General features: G+C 46.3%; 1 protein-coding gene across 5 annotated transcripts in view; it reads right to left on the bottom strand.

Moving 5' to 3' along the window:
- MAPK7 (mitogen-activated protein kinase 7) overlaps positions 1 to 24,298 on the bottom strand; it is a 202,273-nt gene that overhangs the window by 106,545 nt on the left and 71,430 nt on the right. For all 5 annotated transcript variants that reach the window (XM_033946219.1, XM_033946216.1, XM_033946217.1 and 2 more), the window contains one exon: positions 5,465 to 6,609. In XM_033946219.1, coding sequence (XP_033802110.1) covers positions 5,465 to 6,609 — 1,145 coding nt within the window. The remainder of the gene's footprint in view (positions 1 to 5,464; positions 6,610 to 24,298) is intronic.

Here is a 24,298-nt window from a genome sequence, read left to right as displayed (position 1 = left end):
GCCATTAATAAGATATTATAATGATTAATGATTATTTGTTTCTTTTCCTTATGGGTTATTAATGGAAGAAAGGGGGGAGGGTGGGTTAGGATACTTTAATATTAAAAATTGGATATTATTATTGTATATTTTAATATATGGGATATAGGATGAAATAGGTGGGAGGGGGATAAAGCTCATTTTAATAATTATTGAAATATTCAAGTGATGTGATATCTTATTGTTGAAATTTTTGTACACTTGATGTTGAAAATAAAATGAATAAAGATTAAAAAAAAAAAAAAAAGAGTTTAAGATTATGATTAACTGTTATATATAATTCTCAAGGATTCCTAAACTGTGTTTAGGCTTGAATTCTTTATAAACTTTGGGAACTTTTCTTTTAGTGTATACTCTGTATTACTGTAACAGGTGGATACTTGTGATTTCATTTGAAAAAGATAAATAAATAAATAAAAAGTCAGGGGGAAAACCCCCGGCGGCCCCAAGGGACTCTCTGCCACAACAGGCCATACCTTGTCCCTGTATTTCCAGAACAGGGGGAAAGCCACCTGAGGTCACTGAGATGATGGAGGAGGCTCCCGCCTAAACTGGAACAGAAACCGCCAAAATCAGAGTTCCTGTGGCCTGCCGCATCTGAAAAGCCTGGGACTTTCCCGACACTGAGGCCGAGGAAACAACCGACGCGAAAAGGGAATCCCCAGCCATTCCGGCGGCAAGGGAATCCTTTTCTTCCTGACCGTCAGCAGCTGGGAAACCCTCCACGTGGACGTCGGGGAAAGCCTGGGATTCCCCACAATCCGAATCTGACTTATGAGGTACCTTCGTCGGGGTGCCCTGGCCACCGGCATCCGCTGCCGATAAGGCTTCCCCACTGCTCCGGCCTGCACAACGCTTGCAGAGGCTGGCCACAAGTACCTCACGTCTGGAACACAATGAGTATTTTTTCCTTTAAAAGTACTCATCGTGCTGAAAGTGCCCTAGCTGCAAAGAAAGTGCCGGTTAGATGAGAAAAAGCTGAAAAAAGGCAGTTATAAAAGGAAATGAGCCCTTTAGACCGGCACACCTCAGGATCTTTTTTTTACTTATAGAACAGACTTCACGTCTCTCAAGCTGGAGGGCTGACCAACCAGGAGGCCAGACCGCCGGCTGAGGCCCCTCTACAAAAATATGGGGAGGTGTAGGAAGATGGGGGGAGGGACCCAACACGAGACCCGCCGGGTTTAACACCCCCGAGGTCGGACGGATCCCCAAACAGGACCCGCCCAAGCTCTATGCGGCACAAAAAGGGAACCAGGAGTCCAAACACTACCGCTCTGCTACCGGAGATTGAGGAAGACTGGATTAGTAGAGGGGATGCTATACTGATATACAAGCTTGATCTCAGTCTCCACCAGCTGGTAGCAGTGAGGTATAATACCCATCCGTAAGGAACTATACCGGTCTATCAAGCGATTCAGAATATTATTTATGTTGCAATCTTTACTACCATTACATCTTGTCATTTGCTAGGAGTGGCCTCTATAAATGTCCTTCCTTCATATGTATACCACTCTCAACTACAGAGACTTGAAAAAAGTTATTTCTTGAATCCAGATAGCTAATCATATCTAAGGAATGTCCCTTTTCAAGGGTCAGCTGAATAGGAATTAATTTGAATTGTAACAATTGCAAAAAAAGATTTAAAATCTGAAACTTTACTATCTGAGTCACCTTCTAAATGCAAGTTTAGGTCCCCAATAATTAGTAATCTAGAAAACTGAGCTGTCATATAAACAATGGTTTCTAACAAAATAGAAGATGATTTAGACCAGTGGTCTCAAACCCGCGGCCCAGGGGCCACATACGGCCCGCCAGGTACTATTTTGAGGCCCTCAGTATATTTATAATAATCACAAAAGTAAAATAAAACACTTTCTTGATCATATATCTCTTTAGCTATAAATTAGAATTTTATTATTAAGACTTAGCTAAAAGGAAAGATTTATAAACTGTAAAGAGTTTTACCTCATGCAAAATTGTCATTTCTTTAATAAGACATTAACTATTTTTTCTGAGGCCCTCCAAATACCTACAAATCCAAAATGTGGCCCTGCAAAGGGTTTGAGTTTGAGACCCTGATTTAGACCAACACACAGGGGGCCTATATAGCAAAAGAATACCCAATAAATTATTTTTTTAATTCATCTGATAAGCTTAAAATCAAACAAGACAAGGATCATTGAACTTTTTAACTGTACATCTAGAAATTATCTATAAACAACTACTTTCCCCTCATTTAGTGGGCCTAGAAGCAAAATGACTTTTATAACCTGGGGGGTAGATCTCCCGACACTTGTAATCATTATCATTAAGTAACCACGTTTCAGTAATAAAAACAAGTCCAACATCTGAATTATCAATTGCGGTAGGTCCTTAACAATATACACAGAGCACTAGGGTAAAATTAGTCCAAAGTAAAATCTGCATACGACAAAGATTTTAAAATAACTTCAGTATTTCATCAGGCAACATACTTTTCCAATTTAACCCTCTATTACCAATAATAATTGGGATATCATAAGCAACTAGACTAGTATAAAGTTCAGCTGCTTATACCAGCACTGAGTCTATTTCGGAGCAGGCTTTATTAAAAAGAGAGGATAACAGAAAAAAACCAACTTACAAACAAAATAGTATTCATCTTAAATGTTTGATGATCCCAAAACAAAATAATTAAAATCAGTAAGCTCAAAACCTTCAGTTCTAAATCTCACAGACTGCCAGGTAAGATGGAAAAACAGCAAGAGAGCACTCCCGTTGACCACTGAGCAATCCTGACTGCTCTGTTCTTAAACAAAAAGGTGTCTGAAGTGTTACAGTCTGGGCAGTGCAAGCTCTCTAGCTCAGAATTGGCAGAGTTTGAAAGCAATAGGATGACACACAGAGCTCAAAATGTTCAATTCCAAGTCTCACAGACTGCCAGGTAAGATGGAAAAACAGCAGGAGAGCACTCCCAATGACCACTGAGCTCTCCTGATTGCTCTGTTCTTAAACAAGAAGGTGTCTGATGTCAGAGTCTGGGCGGAGCAAGTTTTCTAGCTTGAATTTGAAAGCTAAAGTGGCTGTAATCGGGGGGAGGATTTTGTTTTCCCCCTCTTAACCACACATGTCTTGTAAGTCTTACCCACAAAATTATTTTAAAGTTATATCTACACTCAGTTTGTTAAGTTTGTTAAATTTTAACTAACAACAAATTTGTTTTTATGTCAATATTAACATTTTATTTGTTTAATTTATTAATTTATGTTATTATTATTGTACATCGCCTAGTAATTTAAATAGGCGATTCATCAAGAATAAATAAACTTGAAACTTATTAGCTAAGAAAGCACCAGTTGCTCCTAGGGAAATTCTGAACAATTGCATCGTACATAATTTGAGCAGAATTCTGTGAAACTGACATCGGATCTCTCCCCACTCTCTCTCCCCCTCCTCTGCAGGGATTACCGTATTTTCGCGGATATAACGCACGCGTTATACGCGATTTTACCTACCGCGCATACCCCTCGCGCGTTATATGCCTGAGCGCGGTATAGAAAAGTTTTTAAACATAGTTCCCACCCCGCCCGACGCCCGATTCACCCCCCCAGCAGGACCGCTCGCACCCCCACCCCGAACGACCGCTCGCACGCGCTCCCACCCGCACCCGCATCCACGATCGGAGCAAGAGGGAGCCCAAGCCCTCTTGCCCGGCCGACTCCCCGACGTCCGATACATCCCCCCCCCCCCCGAAGGACCGCCGACTTCCCGACAATATCGGGCCAGGAGGGAGCCCAAACCCTCCTGGCCACGGCGACCCCCTAACCCCACCCCGCACTACATTACGGGCAGGAGGGATCCCAGGCCCTCCTGCCCTCGACGCAAACCCCCCTCCCTCCAACGACCGCCCCCCCCCAAGAACCTCCGACCGCCCCCCCAGCCGACCCGCGACCCCCCTGGCCGACCCCCACGACCCCCCCACCCCCCTTCCCCGTACCTTTGGAAGTTGGCCGGACAGACGGGAGCCAAACCCGCCTGTCCGGCAGGCAGCCAACGAAGGAATGAGGCCGGATTGGCCCATCCGTCCTAAAGCTCCGCCTACTGGTGGGGCCTAAGGCGCGTGGGCCAATCAGAATAGGCCCTGGAGCCTTAGGTCCCACCTGGGGGCGCGGCCTGAGGCACATGGTCGGGTTTGGCCCATGTGCCTCAGGCCGCGCCCCCAGGTGGGACCTAAGGCTCCAGGGCCTATTCTGATTGGCCCACGCGCCTTAGGCCCCACCAGTAGGCGGAGCTTTAGGACGGATGGGCCAATCCGGCCTCATTCCTTCGTTGGCTGCCTGCCGGACAGGCGGGTTTGGCTCCCGTCTGTCCGGCCAACTTCCAAAGGTACGGGGAAGGGGGGTGGGGGGGTCGTGGGGGTCGGCCAGGGGGGTCGCGGGTCGGCTGGGGGACGGGCGGAGGTTCTTGGGGGGGGGCGGTCGTTGGGGGGGGAGGGGGGTTTGCGTCGAGGGCAGGAGGGCCTGGGATCCCTCCTGCCCGTAATGTAGTGCGGGGTGGGGTTAGGGGGTCGCCGTGGCCAGGAGGGTTTGGGCTCCCTCCTGGCCCGATATTGTTGGGGAGTCGGCGGTCCTTCGGGGTGAGGGTGCGAGTGGTCCTGCCGGGGGGGGGGGATGTATCGGACGTCGGGGGGGGGCATCAGGCTTTCAGGATGGGGACAGACCTTCAAGGGGGGACAGGACTTCAAGGGGGGACAGTGCACGGAAGTCAGGGGGGGTGAACGAAGAGTCGGGACAGCGCACGGAAAGTCAGGGCGGGCGAAAGGAGCGTCGGGCATCATGCGCGTTATATGCCTGAGCGCGGTATAGAAAAGTTTTGGTACATATCATCGTGATTTCTGCGCGCTATACCCCTGTGCGCGTTTTACACAGGTGCGCGTTATATCCGCGAAAATACGGTACACAGCAGAGGAGGAAGCCGTGAACTCTTACATACTGAGCCACTTCTTCCTCCTCTGCCAGCTTAGATCCAACTGTTTTGAATCATAGGACTGTAGGAGACCCACACGATTCTCTCAATGTCTAACAGGCTCACTTCCACTTTCATTGCAATGTGATCCCTATGTGAAATTAGCTTTTTGAAATATGGCAGACATAGGGTTAGGGTTAGGGTTAGGGTTTGACATAGGGTTTGACAGGATTAATATACATTGTTTGCTATCTCATTTCGTAGCCTTATATGCAGCCACAATGGTTGTTTTTTGTTGAACACTGATCACAATGGTTGAAAAAAATCCAGATATTACAGTACTATCCAAACTATTTTGTTGCCACTGCTATTAGATTTTATATTAAAAATGGCTTGGAACAAAATAACCTGTTTTCAAAATGCAGTCAAGTTCAAATTTTTATCACTGCCATGAAATACTTTAAAGCACCTGATTCACCTTTGTTTTTGTTCCGCAGCACTGACTTCAAAAGAGCTGCCTTCAAAGCTGCCTTAGTATCATCTGATATGGTACCCTCCTTTTTTGGCACCATCTCTGGCTCCACCTTTACAGTGGTGGAAACATTAGTGGCTTCTTCTCCAATTGCTGTAGAAGAAAGGATAGTCTCCACTGGTGAGGTAAGGTCAATAGTCTCTGGCTGTGGAGTAGTGACCAGTGACTCCATGCAAAAATCAGTCCCATTCCCAGCTGAGGGCATATCAATGTCTGCACAGGCAAAGGATGGCACATGAAATGGTTTTAGGGTGCTATCATTGGTTGCTGCTCGCAGCAGTGGTGCAAAACTGATTTGCCGTCGAATGCCCTCCCGCCGCTCATGGAAATCCCAGATCTCAGCCATGATGGCCGCCTTGATTTCCTCTCGGCTTAGTGATGGCTGGTCAAAATTAAAGTCAAATGCAGGCACACATTCTGGCTCATCATCCGGGTCATGGTACTTTGAAAGGAAAGGATGTCGTAAAGCCTCTGGCACCGAGACCCGCTCCCGAGGGTCAAAGCGAAGCATGCGACTTAAAAGTGACAATGCCTTTCGATCCATGCTTGGATATAGGCTCTCCCATGGCACTGGTTGTCGCCGTGGCAGGCTCTGAATGTAAGCCCTTACCCGATCTGCTCCAATGGCACGGATTACCTTCTCAGAGGGTGTTCCCAAGACGGTCATGATGAGCTGCAGCTGATGGATGTAGTTCTTGCCTGGAAAGAGCTGCTTCCGGCCCAGCATCTCAGCAAAAATGCAGCCTACTGACCACATGTCAATGGCCCGGGTATACTCGTGGAGAGAGAGCATCAACTCAGGGGCCCGATACCAGCGGGTGGCCACATATTCAGTCATGAAGTACTTGTACTCCTCAGGCTTGGAGCAGAGACCCCGGGCCATGCCAAAATCCCCGATCTTCAGTTCACAGTTCTCATTGATAAGTAGGTTGCTTGGCTTTAGGTCCCGGTGAAGGACATTAGCAGAATGTATATACTTTAGTCCACGCAGAAGTTGGTACAGGAAATAGCGAACATGTTCTAGGGTGAGGAGCTGGGATGAGTGGATGATTTGGTGTAGATCGCTCTCCATAAGATCCAACACCACATACCTGGGGGAAAGAAATGTCAGCTGGATTATGACTATCCTTTCTAATGGAATACTGAAACATATAGTTAGAAAGGACTTATATAGCACAGTTACTTACCGTAACAGGTGTTATCCAGGGACAGCAGGCAGCTATTCTTACATGTGGGTGACATCATCCACGGAGTCTGGATGTGGACGGCTTCGCAAGCAGACTTGCTTGAAGAAACTCAGAAGTTTCGAGTCTGCCGCACCGCGCATGCGCGAGTGCCTTCCCGCCCAGCACAGGGCGCGTCTCCTCATTTCAGATAGCTAGCAGAGAAGCCAACCAGGGGAGGTGGATGGGTTGTGAGAATAGCTGCCTGCTTTCCCTGGATAACACCTGTTATGGTAAGTAACTATGCTTTATCCCAGGACAAGTAGGTAGCCTATTCTCACATGTGGGTGACCTCCAAGCTAACCAGAATGGGATGGTGGAAGTGTTATCAATTCAAGAGATTAAATTTTGTAATACTGCCTGGCCAAAATGGCCATCCCATCTGGAGAAAGTATCCAGACAATAATGAGAGGTGAAAGTATGAACTGAGGACCAGGTGGCAGCTTTGCAAATTTCCTCAATAGGAGTGGATTTGAGGAAAGCTACTGAAGCTGTGATGGCTCTGACTTTGTGGGCTGTGACTCGACTCTGTAAATGCAGTCCAGTCTGAGCATAGCAGAAAGAGATACAAGCAGCCATCCAGTTGGAGATGGTATGCTTAGAAATCGGATGGCCCATCTTGTTTGGATCAAAGGAGACAAAAAGTTGAGGAGCAGATCTGTGTGGTTTGGTGCATTCTAAGTAGAAGGCCAAAACACGTTTACAGTTCAGGGTATGAAGAGCTGATTCTCCAGGATGAGAATGAGGCCTTGAAAAAACACTGGAAGTACAATGCATTGTTTGAGATGAAATTCTGAAACTACTTTAGGTAAGAATTTAGGATGAGTACAGAGGACCACCTTGTCATTATGGAAAACTGTGAAAGGTGGATCAGCAACTAAAGCTTGCAGCTCACTGACTCTTCGAGCAGATGTGAGAGCAATGAGAAACACCACTTTCCAAGTGATATATTTGAGATGAGCCGTAGCCATTGGTTCAAAAGGAGGCTTCATCAATTGAGCAATAACAACATTGAGATCCGAAACCACTGGAGTTGGTTTGAGAAGAGGTTTGACATTGAAAAGACCTTTTATAAAGCTGGAAACCACAGAATGAGCAGAAAGAGGTTTCCCTTCGATAGGCTGATGGAAAGCAGCAATTGCACTAAGATGGACTCAAATAGATATAGACTTGAGGCCAGAGGTAGATAAGTGCAGAAGATAATCCAAGACGGTAGACAAGGAGGTAGCTTGAGGCTCCTTGTTATGAGAGATACACCACGTAGAAAATGTAGTCCATTTTTGGTGGTACAATTGTCCAGTGGCAGGTTTTCTGGAAGCCTCTAAAATGTCCCGAACAGGTTGAGAAAACTGAAGAGGAGTTATGTTGAGAGGTACCAAGCTGTCAAGTGTAGAGACTGCAGGTTGGGATGAAGTAGAGATCCTTGACTCTGTGTAAGCAGAAATGAAAAAACTGGTAGAAAGTATGGCTCCCTGCTGCTGAGTTAAAGAAGAAGGGATAACCAGGGTTGTGTGGGCCACCAAAGAGCTATTAGAATCATGGTGGCATGATCGTTCTTGAGCTTGACAAGTCTTGAGAATCAGAGGGAATGGAGGGAACGCATACAGAAACTTATTTGTCCATTCCAAAAGAAAAGCATCCGCCTCCATGCGGCGAGGAGAGATGTCCTGGAGCAAAACTGAGGCAATTTATTGTTGAGGGGGAGACACGAAGAGGTCTATCTGAGGGGTCCCCACAGAGAGAAGATGTGATGAAGAGGTGACGAAGTGGCAGAAAGACTTAACATGTTCTTTTCATCTGTATTTACAAACGAAGACACATCCAACATACCGGAACCTGAGCAATTCTACAATGGAAATCAAGCAGAAAAATTAACATCCATGGAAGTGAGCCTTGAAGATGTACGCAGGCAGATATAAAACTAAAATCCCCGGGTCCGGATGGAATTCATCCAGTTGTTCTGAAGGAATTAAAGGAGGAGATAGCAGAACTACTACAGCAAATTTGCAATCTATCCCTGAAAACAGGCATGATCCCGGAGGACTGGAAGATAGCCAACGTTATGCCCATCTTTAAAAAGGGATCAAGAGGTGGCACGGGAAACTACAGATCGGCAAGTCTGACCTTGGTTCCAGGGAAAATGGTGGAAGCACTGATAAAAGAAAACATCGATGAACATTTTGAAACGAACTTCTGATAACCAGCCAACATGGTTTCTGCAAGGGGAGATCATGCCTAACGAACTTATTGCACTTCTTCGAAGGAATTAACAAACGGATGGACAAAGGAGACCCCATAGACATCATATATCTAGATTTCCAAAAAGCCTTTGACAAGGTGCCCCATGAACGCCTACTCCGGAAACTGAAGAACCATGGGGTGGAAGGAAACGTACATAGATGGATCAGAAACTGGTTGGCGGGTAGGAAACAGAGGGTAGGAGTGAAGGGCCACTACTCGGACTGGAGGAGGGTCACGAGTGGGGTCCCGCAGGGCTTGGTGTTCGGGTCGCTGCTATTTAATATATTCATAAATGATCTAGAAACAGGGACGAAGTTTGAGATAATAAAATTTGCAGACGACACCAAACTATTTAGTAGAGCTCGGACTAAAGAGGACTGCGAAGAATTGCAAAGGGACTTGAACAAACTAGGGGAATGGGCGACGAGATGGCAGACAAAGTTCAACGTTGAGAAATGTAAAGTATTACATGTGGGAAACAGAAACCCGAGGTACAACTATACGATGGGAGGGATGTTATTAAATGAGAGTACCCAAGAAAGGGACTTGGGGGTAATGGTGGACATGACAATGAAGCCGACGGCACAGTGCGCAGCGGCCGCTAAGAAGGCAAACAGAATGCTAGGCATAATCAAGAAGGGTATTACAACCAGAACAAAATAAGTTATCCTGCCATTGTATCGGGCGATGGTGCGTCCGCATCTGGAGTACTGCGTCCAATATTGGTCGCCGTACCTTAAGAAGGACATGGCGTTACTCGATAAGGTTCAGAGGAGAGTGACACATCTGATAAAGGGGATGGAAAACCTTTCATACGCTGAAAGATTGGAGAAACTGGGTCTCTTTTCCCTGGAGAAGAGGAGATTTAGAGGGGATATGATAGAGACTTACAAGATCATGAAGGGCATAGAGAGAGTAGAGAGGGACAGATTCTTCAAACTTTCGAATAATAAAAGAACAAGAGGGCATTCAGAAAAGTTGAAAGGGGACAGATTCAAAACGAATGCTAGGAAGTTCTTCTTTACCCAACGTGTGGTGGACACCTGGAATGTGCTTCCAGAGAGCGTAATAGGCAGAGTACGGTACTGGGGTTCAAGAAAGGATTGGACAATTTCCTGCTGGAAAAGGGGAGAAGAGGGGTATAGATAGAGGATTACTGCACAGGTCCTGGACCTGTTGGGCCGCCGCATGAGCTGACTTCTGGGCACGATGGACCTCAGGTCTGACCCAGCAGAGGCATTGCTTATGTTCTTATGTTGTAGAAGGCGACTCAATTTGTCTGCCAGACAATTGTTCTTACATTGAATGTAGACAGCTTTCAGGAAGATGTTGTGAGAGACAGCCCAAGTCCAAAGCTGCAGAGCTTCCTGGCAAAGAGGGAGAGAACCTGTGCCTCCCTGATTGTTGACATAGTATATAGCGACTTGATTGTCCGTTCGAATGAGAACGACTTTGTCATGAAGAAGATGTTGAAAAGCTTTGAGAGCATTGAAGATCGCTCTGAGTTCCAACAGATTGATGTGACATTGACGATCCGTGTTGGACCAAGGGCCTTGATGAATACAGAGACCATCAAGATGTGCCCCCCCAAGCACAGGTTGAGGAATCTGTCATGAGAATCTTCTGAGGAGGGAGCGTTTGGAACAGCAAGCCTCTGGAAAGATTGGAAGAGAGCATCCACCAGTGAAGAGACTTCCTGAAAGAAGGAGTCATTGTGATGTGTTGGGACATTGGGGCGGAAGCCTGCGCCCACTGATACCAGGGTCCATTGAGGAATTCTGAGGTGAAATCTAGCAAAAGGAGTCACATGAACTGTAGAATCCATGTGACCGAGTAGTACCATCATGTATCTTGCTGAGAGTGAAAGACGGGAAGACACCTTGCGGCAAAGCTGAAGGAGAGCGTCAAGACGTTGCTGAGGAAGGAATGCTCTGAGTTGTACAGTATCCAAAACAGCTCCGATGAATTGTAGGTTCTGAGAGGGCTGGAGGTGGAATTTGGGAAGGTTGATTTCGAACCCCAAACTTTGTTGAAACCAGGTAGTCCATTAGGTCGTTACAATAACCCCCTGAGATGTTGAATCTTTGATGAGCCAGTCGTCCAGGTACGGGAACACCCGAAGACTATGGTTCCGCAGAGCTGCTGCAACTACCACTAGGCACTTGGTGAACACTCTTGGAGATGATGCCAGGCTGAAAGGTAGCACTCTGTACTGGAAATGCAGATTCCCCACCCGAAATCTGAGGTACTGACAGGAGGCTTGATGAATGGGAATGTGAGTGTAAGCCTCCTTGAGATTAGAAAACACAACCAATCATTCTGATCTAGAAGGGGATATAGGGATGCCAGGGACAACATGCCTTCTTCAGAACTAGGAAGTAACGGGAGTAAAAACCCCTGCTCTGCTGTTCCAAGAGAACTTCCTCGATGGCACGGAGACAAAGCAGAGCTTGAGCTTCCTAAAGAAGAAGGGTGGTCTGGGAAGGATTGGAAAGATACTCTCTTGGAGGAAGCTCTTGTGGAATCTGATTGAAATTAAGAGAGTATCCTTCCATGATGATGGAAAATACCCAGAGGTCTGATGTAATGGTCTCCCATTGATGGTAAAAATGATGGAGACGACCTCCTATGGGAAGAGAAGAGGACAGAGGCAGACAATGTAGATTATGCTCTGTTTGAGATAGTCAAAAAGGCTGAGAAGCCTTGGGTGCAGCAGAAGGCTGAGGTTTCTGTTGCTTCTGCTGCTGTTATTGTTTCTTAGGAAGTGCTCGAGTGTAAGGAGCGGCCCTCGGAGGATAATGCCTCTGATAGGATGGAAGAGGTTGAGAAGGCTTGGAAGGAGCTGGCTTAGGCTTTGATCTGACTATGGAAGCAAAAGATTTCTCATGCTCAGACAACTTCCTGGTGGCAGCCTCTATGGATTCATCAAAGAGGTCATTGCCCTCACAAGGAATATTGGCCAGACGATCCTGAATGTTGGGGTCCATATCAATGGTGCGAAGCCAGGCAAGGCGGCGCATCGCTACTGAGAAAGCAGTGACCCTTGAGGAAAGCTCAAAGGCATCATAAGATGGCTGAAGAAGGTGCAACCTGAGTTGTGCTAGTGTAGCAATGACTTGCTGGAATTCTAAAAGCCTGTGCTGAGCAAGGTCCTTAGTAAAACCATGGACTATTTCTATTTGAATTAAGTAGTAACGATGAAATTATAATTCAAAACCCTGGAGGCCATCATCGAATTTTGATAAAGACGACGGCCAAACTTGTCCATGGTCCTGCCCTCTTTGCCAGGAGGTATGGTACATAGACCCTGGAAGGATGACTCCTCTTCAAGAAAGATTCTACAAGAAGGGACTGATGAGATAGTTGAGAGTTCTTAAAGTCCTTGCAATGTACAGTTCTATACCTCGATTCCAACTTGCCTGGAACAGCAGGAATGGAATAAGGAGTCTCCAGGTTTCGTTTGAAAGTCTGAGAAAGAAGCCTGTTAAGAGGGAGTTTGAGAGACTCCGCAGGAGGCCGAGGCAAACCCATTTCCTCTAAATACTCCTTAGAGTACTTAGAACCAGAGTCCAATTTAAGATCCAGGTCCTCAGCCATTTGACGAAGGAAGGAGGAAAAGGACAATTGATCTGCAAGAGGATGGCCTTGTGAGGGACTCGATGACCTCGAGGTGCCTCGAGTGGAAAACGAAGGTGAGGCCTCTCTGGAGTATTGATATCCCAGTGAATAAGCAGGCTTGGACGAGTCACAAGCGGAACCCTCAGGTTCTGCTATTGGTGTCCTCGATCGAGACGTTGGAGGCCTCAAAGAGCTGGAACCCCTGGATGAGGAAGGCTTCTCTCTTGAAGAGGACCTGCGCCTCGATGAGTGCGGCGATAAGAGTGCTGCCTGGAAGCAGGTCGTGTTCGAGGACACTTCACCCTATGCCTCGAAACGGGCAATGCCTGATGTGAGGATAAAGGGCTGGAAGCTATAGATCAAAAACAAGACCCCATAGACTCAGTGGTTTGGATCGAGGTATCTGTAAGCACTCCCAAAGACTCAGCTCCTTGTATGGAGTGTGACGATTCCAGACGAGACACTCCCAAAGACTCAGCTCCTTGTATGGAGTGTGACGATTCCAGACGAGACACTCGCAAAGACTCAGCTCCTTGTATGGAGTGTGACGATTCCAGACGAGACACTCGCAAAGACTCGACTCCTTGCATAGAGTGTGACGATTCCAGACGAGACACTCGCAAAGACTCGACTCCTTGCATAGAGTGTGACGATTCCAGACGAGACACTCGCAAAGACTCGACTCCTTGCATAGAGTGTGACGATTCCAGACGAGACACTCGCAAAGACTCGACTCCTTGCATAGAGTGTGACGATTCCAGACCAGACACTCGCAAAGACTCGACTCCTTGCATAGAGTGTGACGATTCCAGACCAGACACTCGCAAAGACTCGACTCCTTGCATAGAGTGTGACGATTCCAGACCAGACACTCGCAAAGACTCGACTCCTTGCATAGAGTGTGACGATTCCAGACCAGACACTCGCAAAGACCGGACCTCCTTGCATAGAGTGTGACGATTCCAGACGAGACACTCGCAAAGACCGGACCTCCTTGCATAGAGTGTGACGATTCCAGACGAGACACTCGCAAAGACCGGCCCTCCTTGCATAGAGTGTGACGATTCCAGACCAGACACTCGCAAAGACCGGACCTCCTTGCATAGAGTGTGACGATTCCAGACGAGACACTCGCAAAGACCGGACCTCCTTGCATAGAGTGTGACGATTCCAGACCAGACACTCGCAAAGACCGGACCTCCTTGCATAGAGTGTGACGATTCCAGACCAGACACTCGCAAAGACCGGACCTCCTTGCATAGAGTGTGACGATTCCAGACCAGACACTCGCAAAGACCGGACCTCCTTGCATAGAGTGTGACGATTCCAGACGAGACACTCGCAAAGACCGGACCTCCTTGCATAGAGTGTGACGATTCCAGACGAGACACTCGCAAAGACCGGACCTCCTTGCATAGAGTGTGACGATTCCAGACGAGACACTCGCAAAGACCGGACCTCCTTGCATAGAGTGTGACGATTCCAGACGAGACACTCGCAAAGACCGGACCTCCTTGCATAGAGTGTGACGATTCCAGACGAGACACTCGCAAAGACCGGACCTCCTTGCATAGAGTGTGACGATTCCAGACGAGACACTCGCAAAGACCGGACCTCCTTGCATAGAGTGTGACGATTCCAGACGAGACACTCGCAAAGACCGGACCTCCTTGCATAGAGTGTGACGATTCCAGACGAGACACTCGCAAAGACCGGACCTCCTTGCATAGAGTGTGACGATTCCAGACGAGACACTCGCAAAGACCGGACCTCCTTGCATAGAGTGTGACGATTCCAGACGAGACACTCGCAAAGACCGGACCTCCTTGCATAGAGTGTGACGATTCCAGACGAGACACTCGCAAAGACCGGACCTCCTTGCATAGAGTGTGACGATTCCAGACGAGACACTCGCAAAGACCGGACCTCCTTGCATAGAGTGTGACGATTCCAGACCAGACACTCGCAAAGACCGGACCTCCTTGCATAGAGTGTGACGATTCCAGACCAGACACCCGCCAAGACCGGCCCTCCTTGCATAGAGTGTGACGATTCCAGACGAGACACTCGCAAAGACCGGACCTCCTTGCATAGAGTGTGACGATTCCAGACGAGACACTCGCAAAGACCGGACCTCCTTGCATAGAGTGTGACGATTCCAGACGAGACACTCGCAAAGACCGGACCTCCTTGCATAGAGTGTGACGATTCCAGACGAGACACTCGCAAAGACCGGACCTCCTTGCATAGAGTGTGACGATTCCAGACGAGACACTCGCAAAGACCGGACCTCCTTGCATAGAGTGTGACGATTCCAGACGAGACACTCGCAAAGACCGGACCTCCTTGCATAGAGTGTGACGATTCCAGACGAGACACTCGCAAAGACCGGACCTCCTTGCATAGAGTGTGACGATTCCAGACGAGACACTCGCAAAGACCGGACCTCCTTGCATAGAGTGTGACGATTCCAGACGAGACACTCGCAAAGACCGGACCTCCTTGCATAGAGTGTGACGATTCCAGACGAGACACTCGCAAAGACCGGACCTCCTTGCATAGAGTGTGACGATTCCAGACGAGACACTCGCAAAGACCGGACCTCCTTGCATAGAGTGTGACGATTCCAGATGAGACACTCGCAAAGACTGGACCTCCTTGCATAGAGTGTGAAGATTCCAGACCAAACACTCGCAAAGACTGGACCTCCTTGCATAGAGTGTGAAGATTCCAGACCAAACACTCGCAAAGACTCGACTCCTTGCATAGAGTGTATAGATTCAGCTCGAGGCATAGGCAAGGACTCAACCACTTGTGAGACTGCGGAGTGTCCAGGCTGGAATGCAGGAAGCAGAGTCGAAGCAGGACTATATTTGGTCAATAACCGAACATACTCCCTTTCCAAAATGGTCTGGATGGTAGCCTGCAATTGTGTATCAGAGTCTGAAACTGGACCACTTGCTGAGGCTAAAGGCTCCGAGGGCGAAGAGGAAGGATGCTTCGGCCTGGAGGCATGCTTCTTGGGCAGTTTAAGAACTAGAAGCATCTGCTGAGGTATCTGACCTGAGGGAAGCTCAGGAGAAGACTTGGCAGATTTACTCGAGGTCGAGGTGCCAAACAAGGGAGGTCTGATGAAAATCAAGGTCAAAGTTGTGGAAGAAGGAGGATACCACGTGGCAGGCTTGACCGAGTAGAAGGTTGAGGCCGGAGTGGGGGTTTCCATACCGAAAATCTTCTCCACTTGCACTCGATGACGTTTAAGGGCTTGAGGTTGAAGAGTAGCACAGCGAACACACAACTCCGGGCAGTGGTCAGGCCCCAAACATTGAAGGCACCAGTGATGTGGGTCAGTGAGAGAGATCGCACGCTGGCACTGGCTACACTTCTTAAAGCCCGTGACCGGCTGGGATTTAGAAGGAAAAATAGCCACCGCACAGTCAAAGCCTGCAGGCTGAGGGCGTGAGACAGGCCCTGCTGTCACTCAACAAAAAAATTATACTTAACTTTTTTTTTTTTTTTTAAACGAAAGAAACACAGCGACACAGTAATAAAGAAATAAAACACGAGCCGCGGTGAAAGAAGGCACGAAGCGAACTAAGTTCAGCGCAGAGCGTCAAAGACAGACTTCTCAGCTCCACGGAAAACTGAGAACTGAGGAGACGCGCCCTGTGCTGGGCGGGAAGGCACTCACGCATGTGCGGTACGGCAGACTCGAAACTTCCAAGTTTCTTCAAGCAAGTCTGCTTGTGAGGCTGTCCGCATCTGGGCTCCGTGGATGACGTCTCCCACATGTGAGAATAGGCTGCCTGCTTGTCCTGGGATAATTAAGGCTTGTTGTTTCTAGCAATAATTTGAGATAAAATCTACCACAGGGCTTGGAAAGTTCTCAGATGATAGTGATATATTTGTATAAAATTTCCATATACACTAAGGGCATGCAGGCACATGGTTAAAGAACATAAGAACTGCCGCTGCTGGGTCAGACCAGTGGTCCATCATGCCCAGCAGTCCGCTCACGCGGCGGCCCTAACTGAGACCAGCTTTACCCACATACGTTCTGGTTCAGCAGGAACTTGTCTAACTTTGTCAACCACTAGGTGCACATAATAGAATCGCGCCTACAGTTTTATATAGGCATGTGAAATGTAGGCCAGCGTTTTGCAGGCCTACATTTCACATGCCTACAACGCACATCCAGAGGCACATAGCAATACCTAAGCACATGTTAAAGCAACTTCTGGTGTAAACCACGCCTCCGCCTGCCTTACAGATGCTTAAGCATTGCTATGCGCCTTTGTGCACCCAAGGTAGGCATGTTAGTACAGTCCACCTAATTCATTTTTTTTTAAATGTGCCCTGCCATTGGCTAGTTAGGTGGCGGTAATGTGCCTACCGCTGCCTAACTTTTGTGTGCACTATACAGAATCAGGCCCTAAATATATGCTATATATTGTATTGCAGCATATTATATTATTTTAATTTCCAAATAAAATAATATCCCAATGTATGCTGCATACAATTGATTACTTTTCTGTTTCTCTCATTTCTCCAATACAAATTTTTTTATTTCTTAATAAAAAAAATAATAGTACAATTGTACCAAACATGGTACCATCATTTTGTATAATGGAACAACAAACAAAAAAACTCAAATGCATCATCCTGCCCCCTCTCCCACCATTACCAAGACACCACACGACATGCATCGTCGTTCTTATATCACAAGCTATCAATCCCATCAAATCCTCCCCTTCCTCCCTGAAGTATCAACCTATCGAATAATCCTTTCCCATTCTCTCAGATGTCTTTCATACAGTCCTTGCCATCGAGCTGTAAGACACTATCTCCATTAGAAGCCTCACTTGCAATCTCCAATCTTAAAGAGAGCCCACTTGGGGCTAGATTTTCAAAAAACGGATAAAAAAAACGACGGGCTGCTATCACAGCCATTATCGTAGCAATTTTAAAAAAGTGAGTCATTCTCCAAAAACACTCATGCAAATGAAGTTGACAGAGAGTAATGAAGACTCGCTAAATATGCATGTGCCCATCGCTTGCTATAGTGATGAGCATATGTGCAGAATAAACGAAAAAATTAAAAACCATAACAGCAATGGGAGAGATGCACAATCTCTCCTGCTGTCAACCGACACCCCCCCCCCAGCAGTGGGAGAGATGTCCAATGTCTTCTGCCACCAAACAACACCCTCCCCCGACTCCCCTGCAGCGGGAGAGATGCCCATCCAGATGCATTCAGGGAGGGGCCTAAGACTCTGATTGGCCCAGAAGCTTTAGGCTCCATCCATAGGAGGGACCTTAAACAACCTGGGCTATTGTGATATATCAGCTCAGTGAAAATAACCAAGGCCCAGATTCTCAAAACTTTAACGAGATAGCTAAACTGGTTTCCAGACGATTTAGCCTGCATGCATTTTAGCGGCGGATCATCAAAGCGGCTAATCTCGATCTTTAGCGAGCTTTACAGCAGTCTCCAACACTGCCATGCAAATTGGCTCTTCAATAATGAAATGAGCACTCTGGTGAATTCTTAAAAATTGCCAAGTCATTCTCCAAGAGCTGCATCAGCCTTTGGTGACAAAAATCAGCGACTGGTCCGGGGATGCCAGTAAAAGGACAGCATTGTTAAAGGTGCATCTTGTGGTGTGTGTTTTGACTGTGGTTAATGAAAAAAATAAAAAATTACATTAAGAAACATAAATTGTCATCTATTTTATTTTTTAGTAGGAATATTAAAAGCACGCTTGAGTGCATTTATTATAGCTCCCTATGGCAGCGGGAGAGATGCCCAGTCTTTCCCACTACAACCAACACCCCTCCAACTCCCCTCAGCAGTGGGAGAGATGCCCACGCTCTCTCATCCTCTCCTCCTTATTGTAACACTGCCAATACCTGGTCTTCAGGACATCAGTACAATGCTCACTACAACGCCTTTCGCTCTGCGACGTGCTTCCTCCAAGTAGGAAGTCCTGCTGGATCTCACTGGAACAAATATGGAACAAACTTGGCACAATAGTCAGTTCAGGGTTCAAACACAAAAACACTTTATTGTGTCCTGAAAAGGGGAGTCTGCCTCCGGGCAGTCCTGACTCCCAAAATACAACTCTTAGTCCATAAATCAAAATTATAGCAGAGTCTGAACAGCAGAGCACAGCTGCCACCTTACTTCAGGTAAGCAGAAAAAACAAAAGAAAAGAATCACAGTCCAAAAACACTGTTGACTAATAGTCCATAAAATATAAGTCCAATATGCTGCTGTCTTCAACTTGACTGGCCACACAGCAGTCGGACTAGCCGTCCTAGCAGCGTTCTACTCAAGCCCTGTAGTGTTCCAGGCTTGTGCCTCAATCAGTTTAACTTCTCTGATTGGGGGGAGGGGAACAGGAGCAAGCGAATCCACTATTAAAGGTTCTGTAAGACAGAACGCCACGAATGGCCCCACTAACCCACCTATATGGAACGTGGATTCTCCCCAACTTACTTCCTGCCCTCAGTAAAGTTATAACAGCTGCACAACCTAATAAACTTCAGGGAGACAGTTATCTGCAGCTTATAACAAAAACGTTTTTTTTCACACACACAGCACACAGCAGCCCTTGTCTCATTCAGTCCTCTAAACAGCTTGCTTTGCATACAATACAGGGAAATTACTACTGTTGCTTTCAAACTAGCCAGCCCTAGCACTTAGCTTAGATCCATACAGACATCTTCAGGCAACCCTTAGTCTGCACCCATTCCATGGGCTCTGGTGCTGTCAGCTGGCTGGCTTCACAGTCATTGTCACATTCTCTCATCTCAATATCCTGAGATCCAAGAGCCCCATCAGGTGAGTACTCCCCTCTAGCTGACCCAGGCAAGACTGACCCTCTTCTCCTGAGAGCAGCCTCTAAATGGCTCAAACGAGCCTGCCCTGATCTGAGAGAGGGAGGAGCTACCTGCCTTCCCTGCTTAGCATTTCCTGGGGTTTTAATTATCCTTTTCAGCTGGGGACTAGCAGAGGGAGAAGAATGCCTCAGAAGCTGTTCTAGGCTGTTCCCCTGTTCCTCCTCTACTCCCTTCACATGGTTTGTTTCAGCATTAAAGGGGAAGTCAGCAATTTCTTTTCTTCTGAGTATCCTAGGGCTAGCTTTAGCACTAGGATTGCTAGGCACGAGTCCACCTTTAGGTCTAGGATCGTGACATTATCTTATTTTCAGATGGCTAGCTGGAGGGATGCCTACTCCCTCTGGACCGTCTTCAAAATGTTGGACTTTCCCTACCCTGGTGCATCTTGGGATGCATCGGGGATAGGCCTGAGGCTCTGAATGTGCTGTTGCTAGTCTCAGACGTTTGATCAGAGGAGTAAGGTACTATCTGAAGTGTCATGTTTTGTTCAAAGAATTAAGAATTTGATCTTTTATTGGAATGTATAGCGCAAAACACATTAAGGGAATTGGGACTCTTCTGAATAGTTATATTGTTTTCACAGGTATGTCAGCAAATAGAAAAGAAAAATTTATGAAGCTATTGCTCTGCTTCTTGAAGTAGCATCTGCAAAACATGACTCGTGTTGAAGCCGGTTTATATCATCTATTTTCTTCACAGATAAGTGTTTGATTTTCAATTTAAACAAGCTAAAGAAAATCTTATATTAACATCGTGCAGCTACTTGAAGCCTCATCGCTCTTATTGAGATGTGCTATGATTAGAGAACATTATGCATCACTGGTAAAAAATACTGTATGGCGCCATGTGAATATTATCTATGAGCAAATTTAAATTGTATTTTAAATGTTTAAAGTGCATTGTTGAATATAATTGTTTTGGGTACGGGTACACAATTTCTGATAGCATTTGCTTTGAGCCCTGACCTATTGATTGGTTCAAATTCAAAATCCCCTTTTCTTTTTTGGAATTAGCTTTTATATTCAACTTTCTTCAATTTTTCTGCTTCCTTCTCAAATTTATCTACTGTTCCATGTCTTCCCTTCCCATATATCTGCATGCACCATCTCCTCCCTCTCTTTGCCCTTCCCCTTTCCTCTCCTCCATCCATGTGTACCATCTCCTCCCTCTTTCTTCTCCCCTATTCCCATCTTTTCTTAAATAGCATTTCTTGCATCACTCTTCCCTTCCCCACCCATCCCATCCATGTGCACCATCTCCTCCCTCTCTCCCCTCTTCCTCTCCATCCCCGTGCAGCATCTCCTCCCTCTTTCTTCCCCTCTGGTAGTCTGACATCTTTCTCCACTCCTCCCCTCCTTCCTTTCCCTCCTCCCCCCTTTGTGGTCTCGCATCTCCCTGTCCTTCTCTTTCCCCTTTCACCGACCTCTCTCTCCTCCTTCCCTTCCTTGGTCTGGCATCTCTCTCTCCTTCCAGTAGTCCGACATTCTTTCCTTTCTCCCTTCTTGTGGTCTGGTATCTCCTCTTCTCTCCTCCCTACTATGGTCTGAAATCTCTGTCTTCCCTTTCCCTTCCCCAGAGATGTCATCTCTTTTCTTTCCTCTCTGTCCCCACAGTCCAGCATTTCTGCAAAGACCCTTCCCTCCATGCGATCTCCCAGTGACCCCCTTGCATTCCTCCTCTCTACGGAATCCAGTAAGGCAGCTATTCTTGCAAAATTAAAAATTTTGCAGAATAATTTTGGAAATTCTGTGCATGGTATTGTAAAACTCTGCATCTTTATTTGTAATTTCCCTAATAAAAAGGCTTAAATCACTTCCCCAGCTTCTTCCTTCATGGGTAATATTTCTCTCCAGGTTCCACCCTACACAGTTTTTTCTCTCACTCTAACTTAAACATAAGAACATAAGCAATGCCTCTGCCGGGTCAGACCTGAGGTCCATCGTGCCCAGCAGTCCGCTCACGCGGCGGCCCAACAGGTCCAGGACCTGTGCAGTAATCCTCTATCTATACCCCTCTATCCCCTTTTCTAACAGGAAATTGTCCAATCCTTTCTTAAACCCCAGTACCGTACTCTGTCCTATTACGTCCTCTGGAAGCGCATTCCAGGTGTCCACCACCCGCTGAGTAAAGAAAAACTTCCTAGCATTTGTTTTGAATCTATCCGCTTCCAATTTTTCCGAATGCCCTCTTGTTCTTTTATGTTTTGAAAATTTGAAGAATCTATCTCTCTCTACTTTCTCTATGCCCTTCATGATCTTGTACAGGGGTGCCCAATACGTCGATCGCGATCGACCAGTAGCTCAGGAAGGCAACGTGAGTCGATCGCGGAGCCCATCCCGGGCTCCGTGATAGACTCGTGTTGCCGTCCTGATCTACGGGCCGATCAGCCTTCCTCTCCAGTGTTCTCCCTAGGGCCTTTTAGCTGGGAGGTCCGCCCAGCTGTCATCTGCCGCTGCTGAACATTAAAAAACCCCCAAAAAAACCGGCTTGGAGATTTCAGCCCATAGCGAACTTATGCTCCGGGCTCTAACGTGTGCGTGCCGGCTTCTCTTCTCTTCCCTCTGAAACCGGAAGTTATGTCCCGGGGGGGGGGGGGGGGGGGGGGGGGAGAAGGGAAGCTGGCACGCACATGTTGAGAGCCCTGAAGCAAGCGTTCGCTACGGGCTAATGCGGGAGACAGGTTAGTGAAGCATTTGTTCTTCTTCCTGCCGGGTCCTGCCTACTTTCTGTTTCCGCGAAGGCAGGACCCGGCAGCATTTCCCCCAATAGGTTGATCACGATCTTGGGCTGATCAATTCTGCCGTCGGGAAGAGGAATGCTGGTTGGCCGAAGCAGGGAGAACTTGGGGCCTGTTATTGGTGGCGTTTGGGTCCTGGTCCCCGATGGCAATGGCAGTGGCAGTGGCTTGGGGGAGGGCAGGGAGAAAGAAAGAAAAAGGGCAGGCAGGGAGGCAGAAGGAAAGAAGAGAAACAGAAAAAAAGAAAGGGAGGCAGAGAGAAAGAAAGGGCAGGGAAGAGGAAGGAAAAGTTGGGGGAAGGAATGAGGTCTGGAGGAGAGGAAGCATACAGGCTAAAAGAAGGGAAGAAAGATTGTATGCACAGTCAGAAGAAGAAAGTGCAACCAGAGACTCATGAAATCACCAGACAAGGTAGGAAAAATGATTTTATTTTAAATTTAGTGATCAAAATGTGTCTGAATTTATATCTGCTGTCTATATTTTACACTAAGGTCCCCTTTTACTAAACCGCAATAATGGTTTTTAGCGCAGGGAGCCTATGAGTGTCGAGAGCAGCACTGGGCATTCAGCGCAGCTCCCTGCGCTAAAAACTGCTATTGTGGTTTAGTAAAAAGGGAGGGGGGTATTTGTCTGTTTTGTATGGTTGTTACTGAGATGATAGTGCATAGAGTCATCTGCTTTGACCTCTTTGAAAAGCCCTGGAATAGGAATGATAATTAACATTTTCTATGCGTACAGTGTGCTTTGTGGTTTTTTTTTTTATTTTATTGTTGGTAGATCATTTTGACTTGGTCATTTAAAAAGTAGCTCGCAAGCCCAAAAAGTGTGGGCACCCCTGATCTTGTAGGTTTCTATCATGTCTCCTCTGAGTCTCCGCTTTTCCAGGGAGAAGAGCTCCAGGTTCTACCCTCCCCCACATTGATTTAGCTTGAACCCTTTCTCTTCGCCCCCTAGGTTTCAAGTTTCAAGTTTATTAAGTATTTGATTAATCGCTTACTCAAATATCTAAGCGATGAACAAATCTTTCAATTTACAGATAATACAGGGGTTATAAAAAACAGATGAACACTGAAGAAAACATTTTAAATTAATGACTAACAAAATAAACAGAAAAAGAAAACAAAGGGAAAGGCTGGGTAATGAAATACAATAATAATGATAGAAAGAAGGACAATAATGGTAAAAAACAAGAGGAGGGAAATAAAAGAAGTAGTAGCCTTATGAAAATAAGCGAAAATAGGCTGGGACTCCTAAATATCATTAAGAATCTTTGAAAAGAAAGCTCTTAAGTTTACTTTTAAATTTATCTAAGTTCTTTTCTTCTCTGAGATAAATAGGGAGGGAGTTCCAAGTTTGAGGAGCTGTAACAGAGAAGATATAGTGCTGCCGTGTATTAATAACTTTAAGTGCGGGCGTAACTAATAGATGTTGATCAATAGATCTCAATGATCTGATTGGGGTATAAGGGATCAATAACTTGTAAATGAAAGCTGGGGTTTTATATAACAGGGATTTGAAAGTAAGTAGATTTAGTTTATATTGAATTCGATGCGCAACTGGAAGCCAGTGTGCTTTCTTAAGAAGAGGAGTGACGTGATCAAATTTCCTTGCTTTCATTATGAGTTTAATTGAGGTATTTTGAATGATCTGCAAACGTCTAATTTCTTTTTGAGTTATTCCCATAAGTAAAGCATTACAATAATCAATTTTCAAAATAATCAGGGAATGAATTAGTACATTAAGAGACTTTGGGCATAGAAATTTGGATAGTGAACGAATTTGGCGGAGTCTGTAAAAGGAAGATTTAACAATATTACTAATATGATTATGGTAAGTCAGTTTTTCATTGAAGACCACCCCTAAGATTTTGATATTACTTATTAGTTGTAAGGCAGTACCTTTAATCGAAATTGGAAAAGAAACTTTAGAACTATCTTTCCAAAGGAAAAACATGATGTTTGATTTATTAACATTGAGGGCTAATCTGTTTGTGTCGAGCCACTGATGAATCTCCTCAAGTTTCCTGTTAATTTCTAATGTTTCTGCGGGGTTGGTGGG

This window comes from Geotrypetes seraphini, chromosome 5 (genome assembly GCF_902459505.1).
Source record: "Geotrypetes seraphini chromosome 5, aGeoSer1.1, whole genome shotgun sequence".
NCBI lineage: Eukaryota > Metazoa > Chordata > Amphibia > Gymnophiona > Dermophiidae > Geotrypetes > Geotrypetes seraphini.
This window is presented reverse-complemented; position numbering and strand designations above follow the sequence as displayed.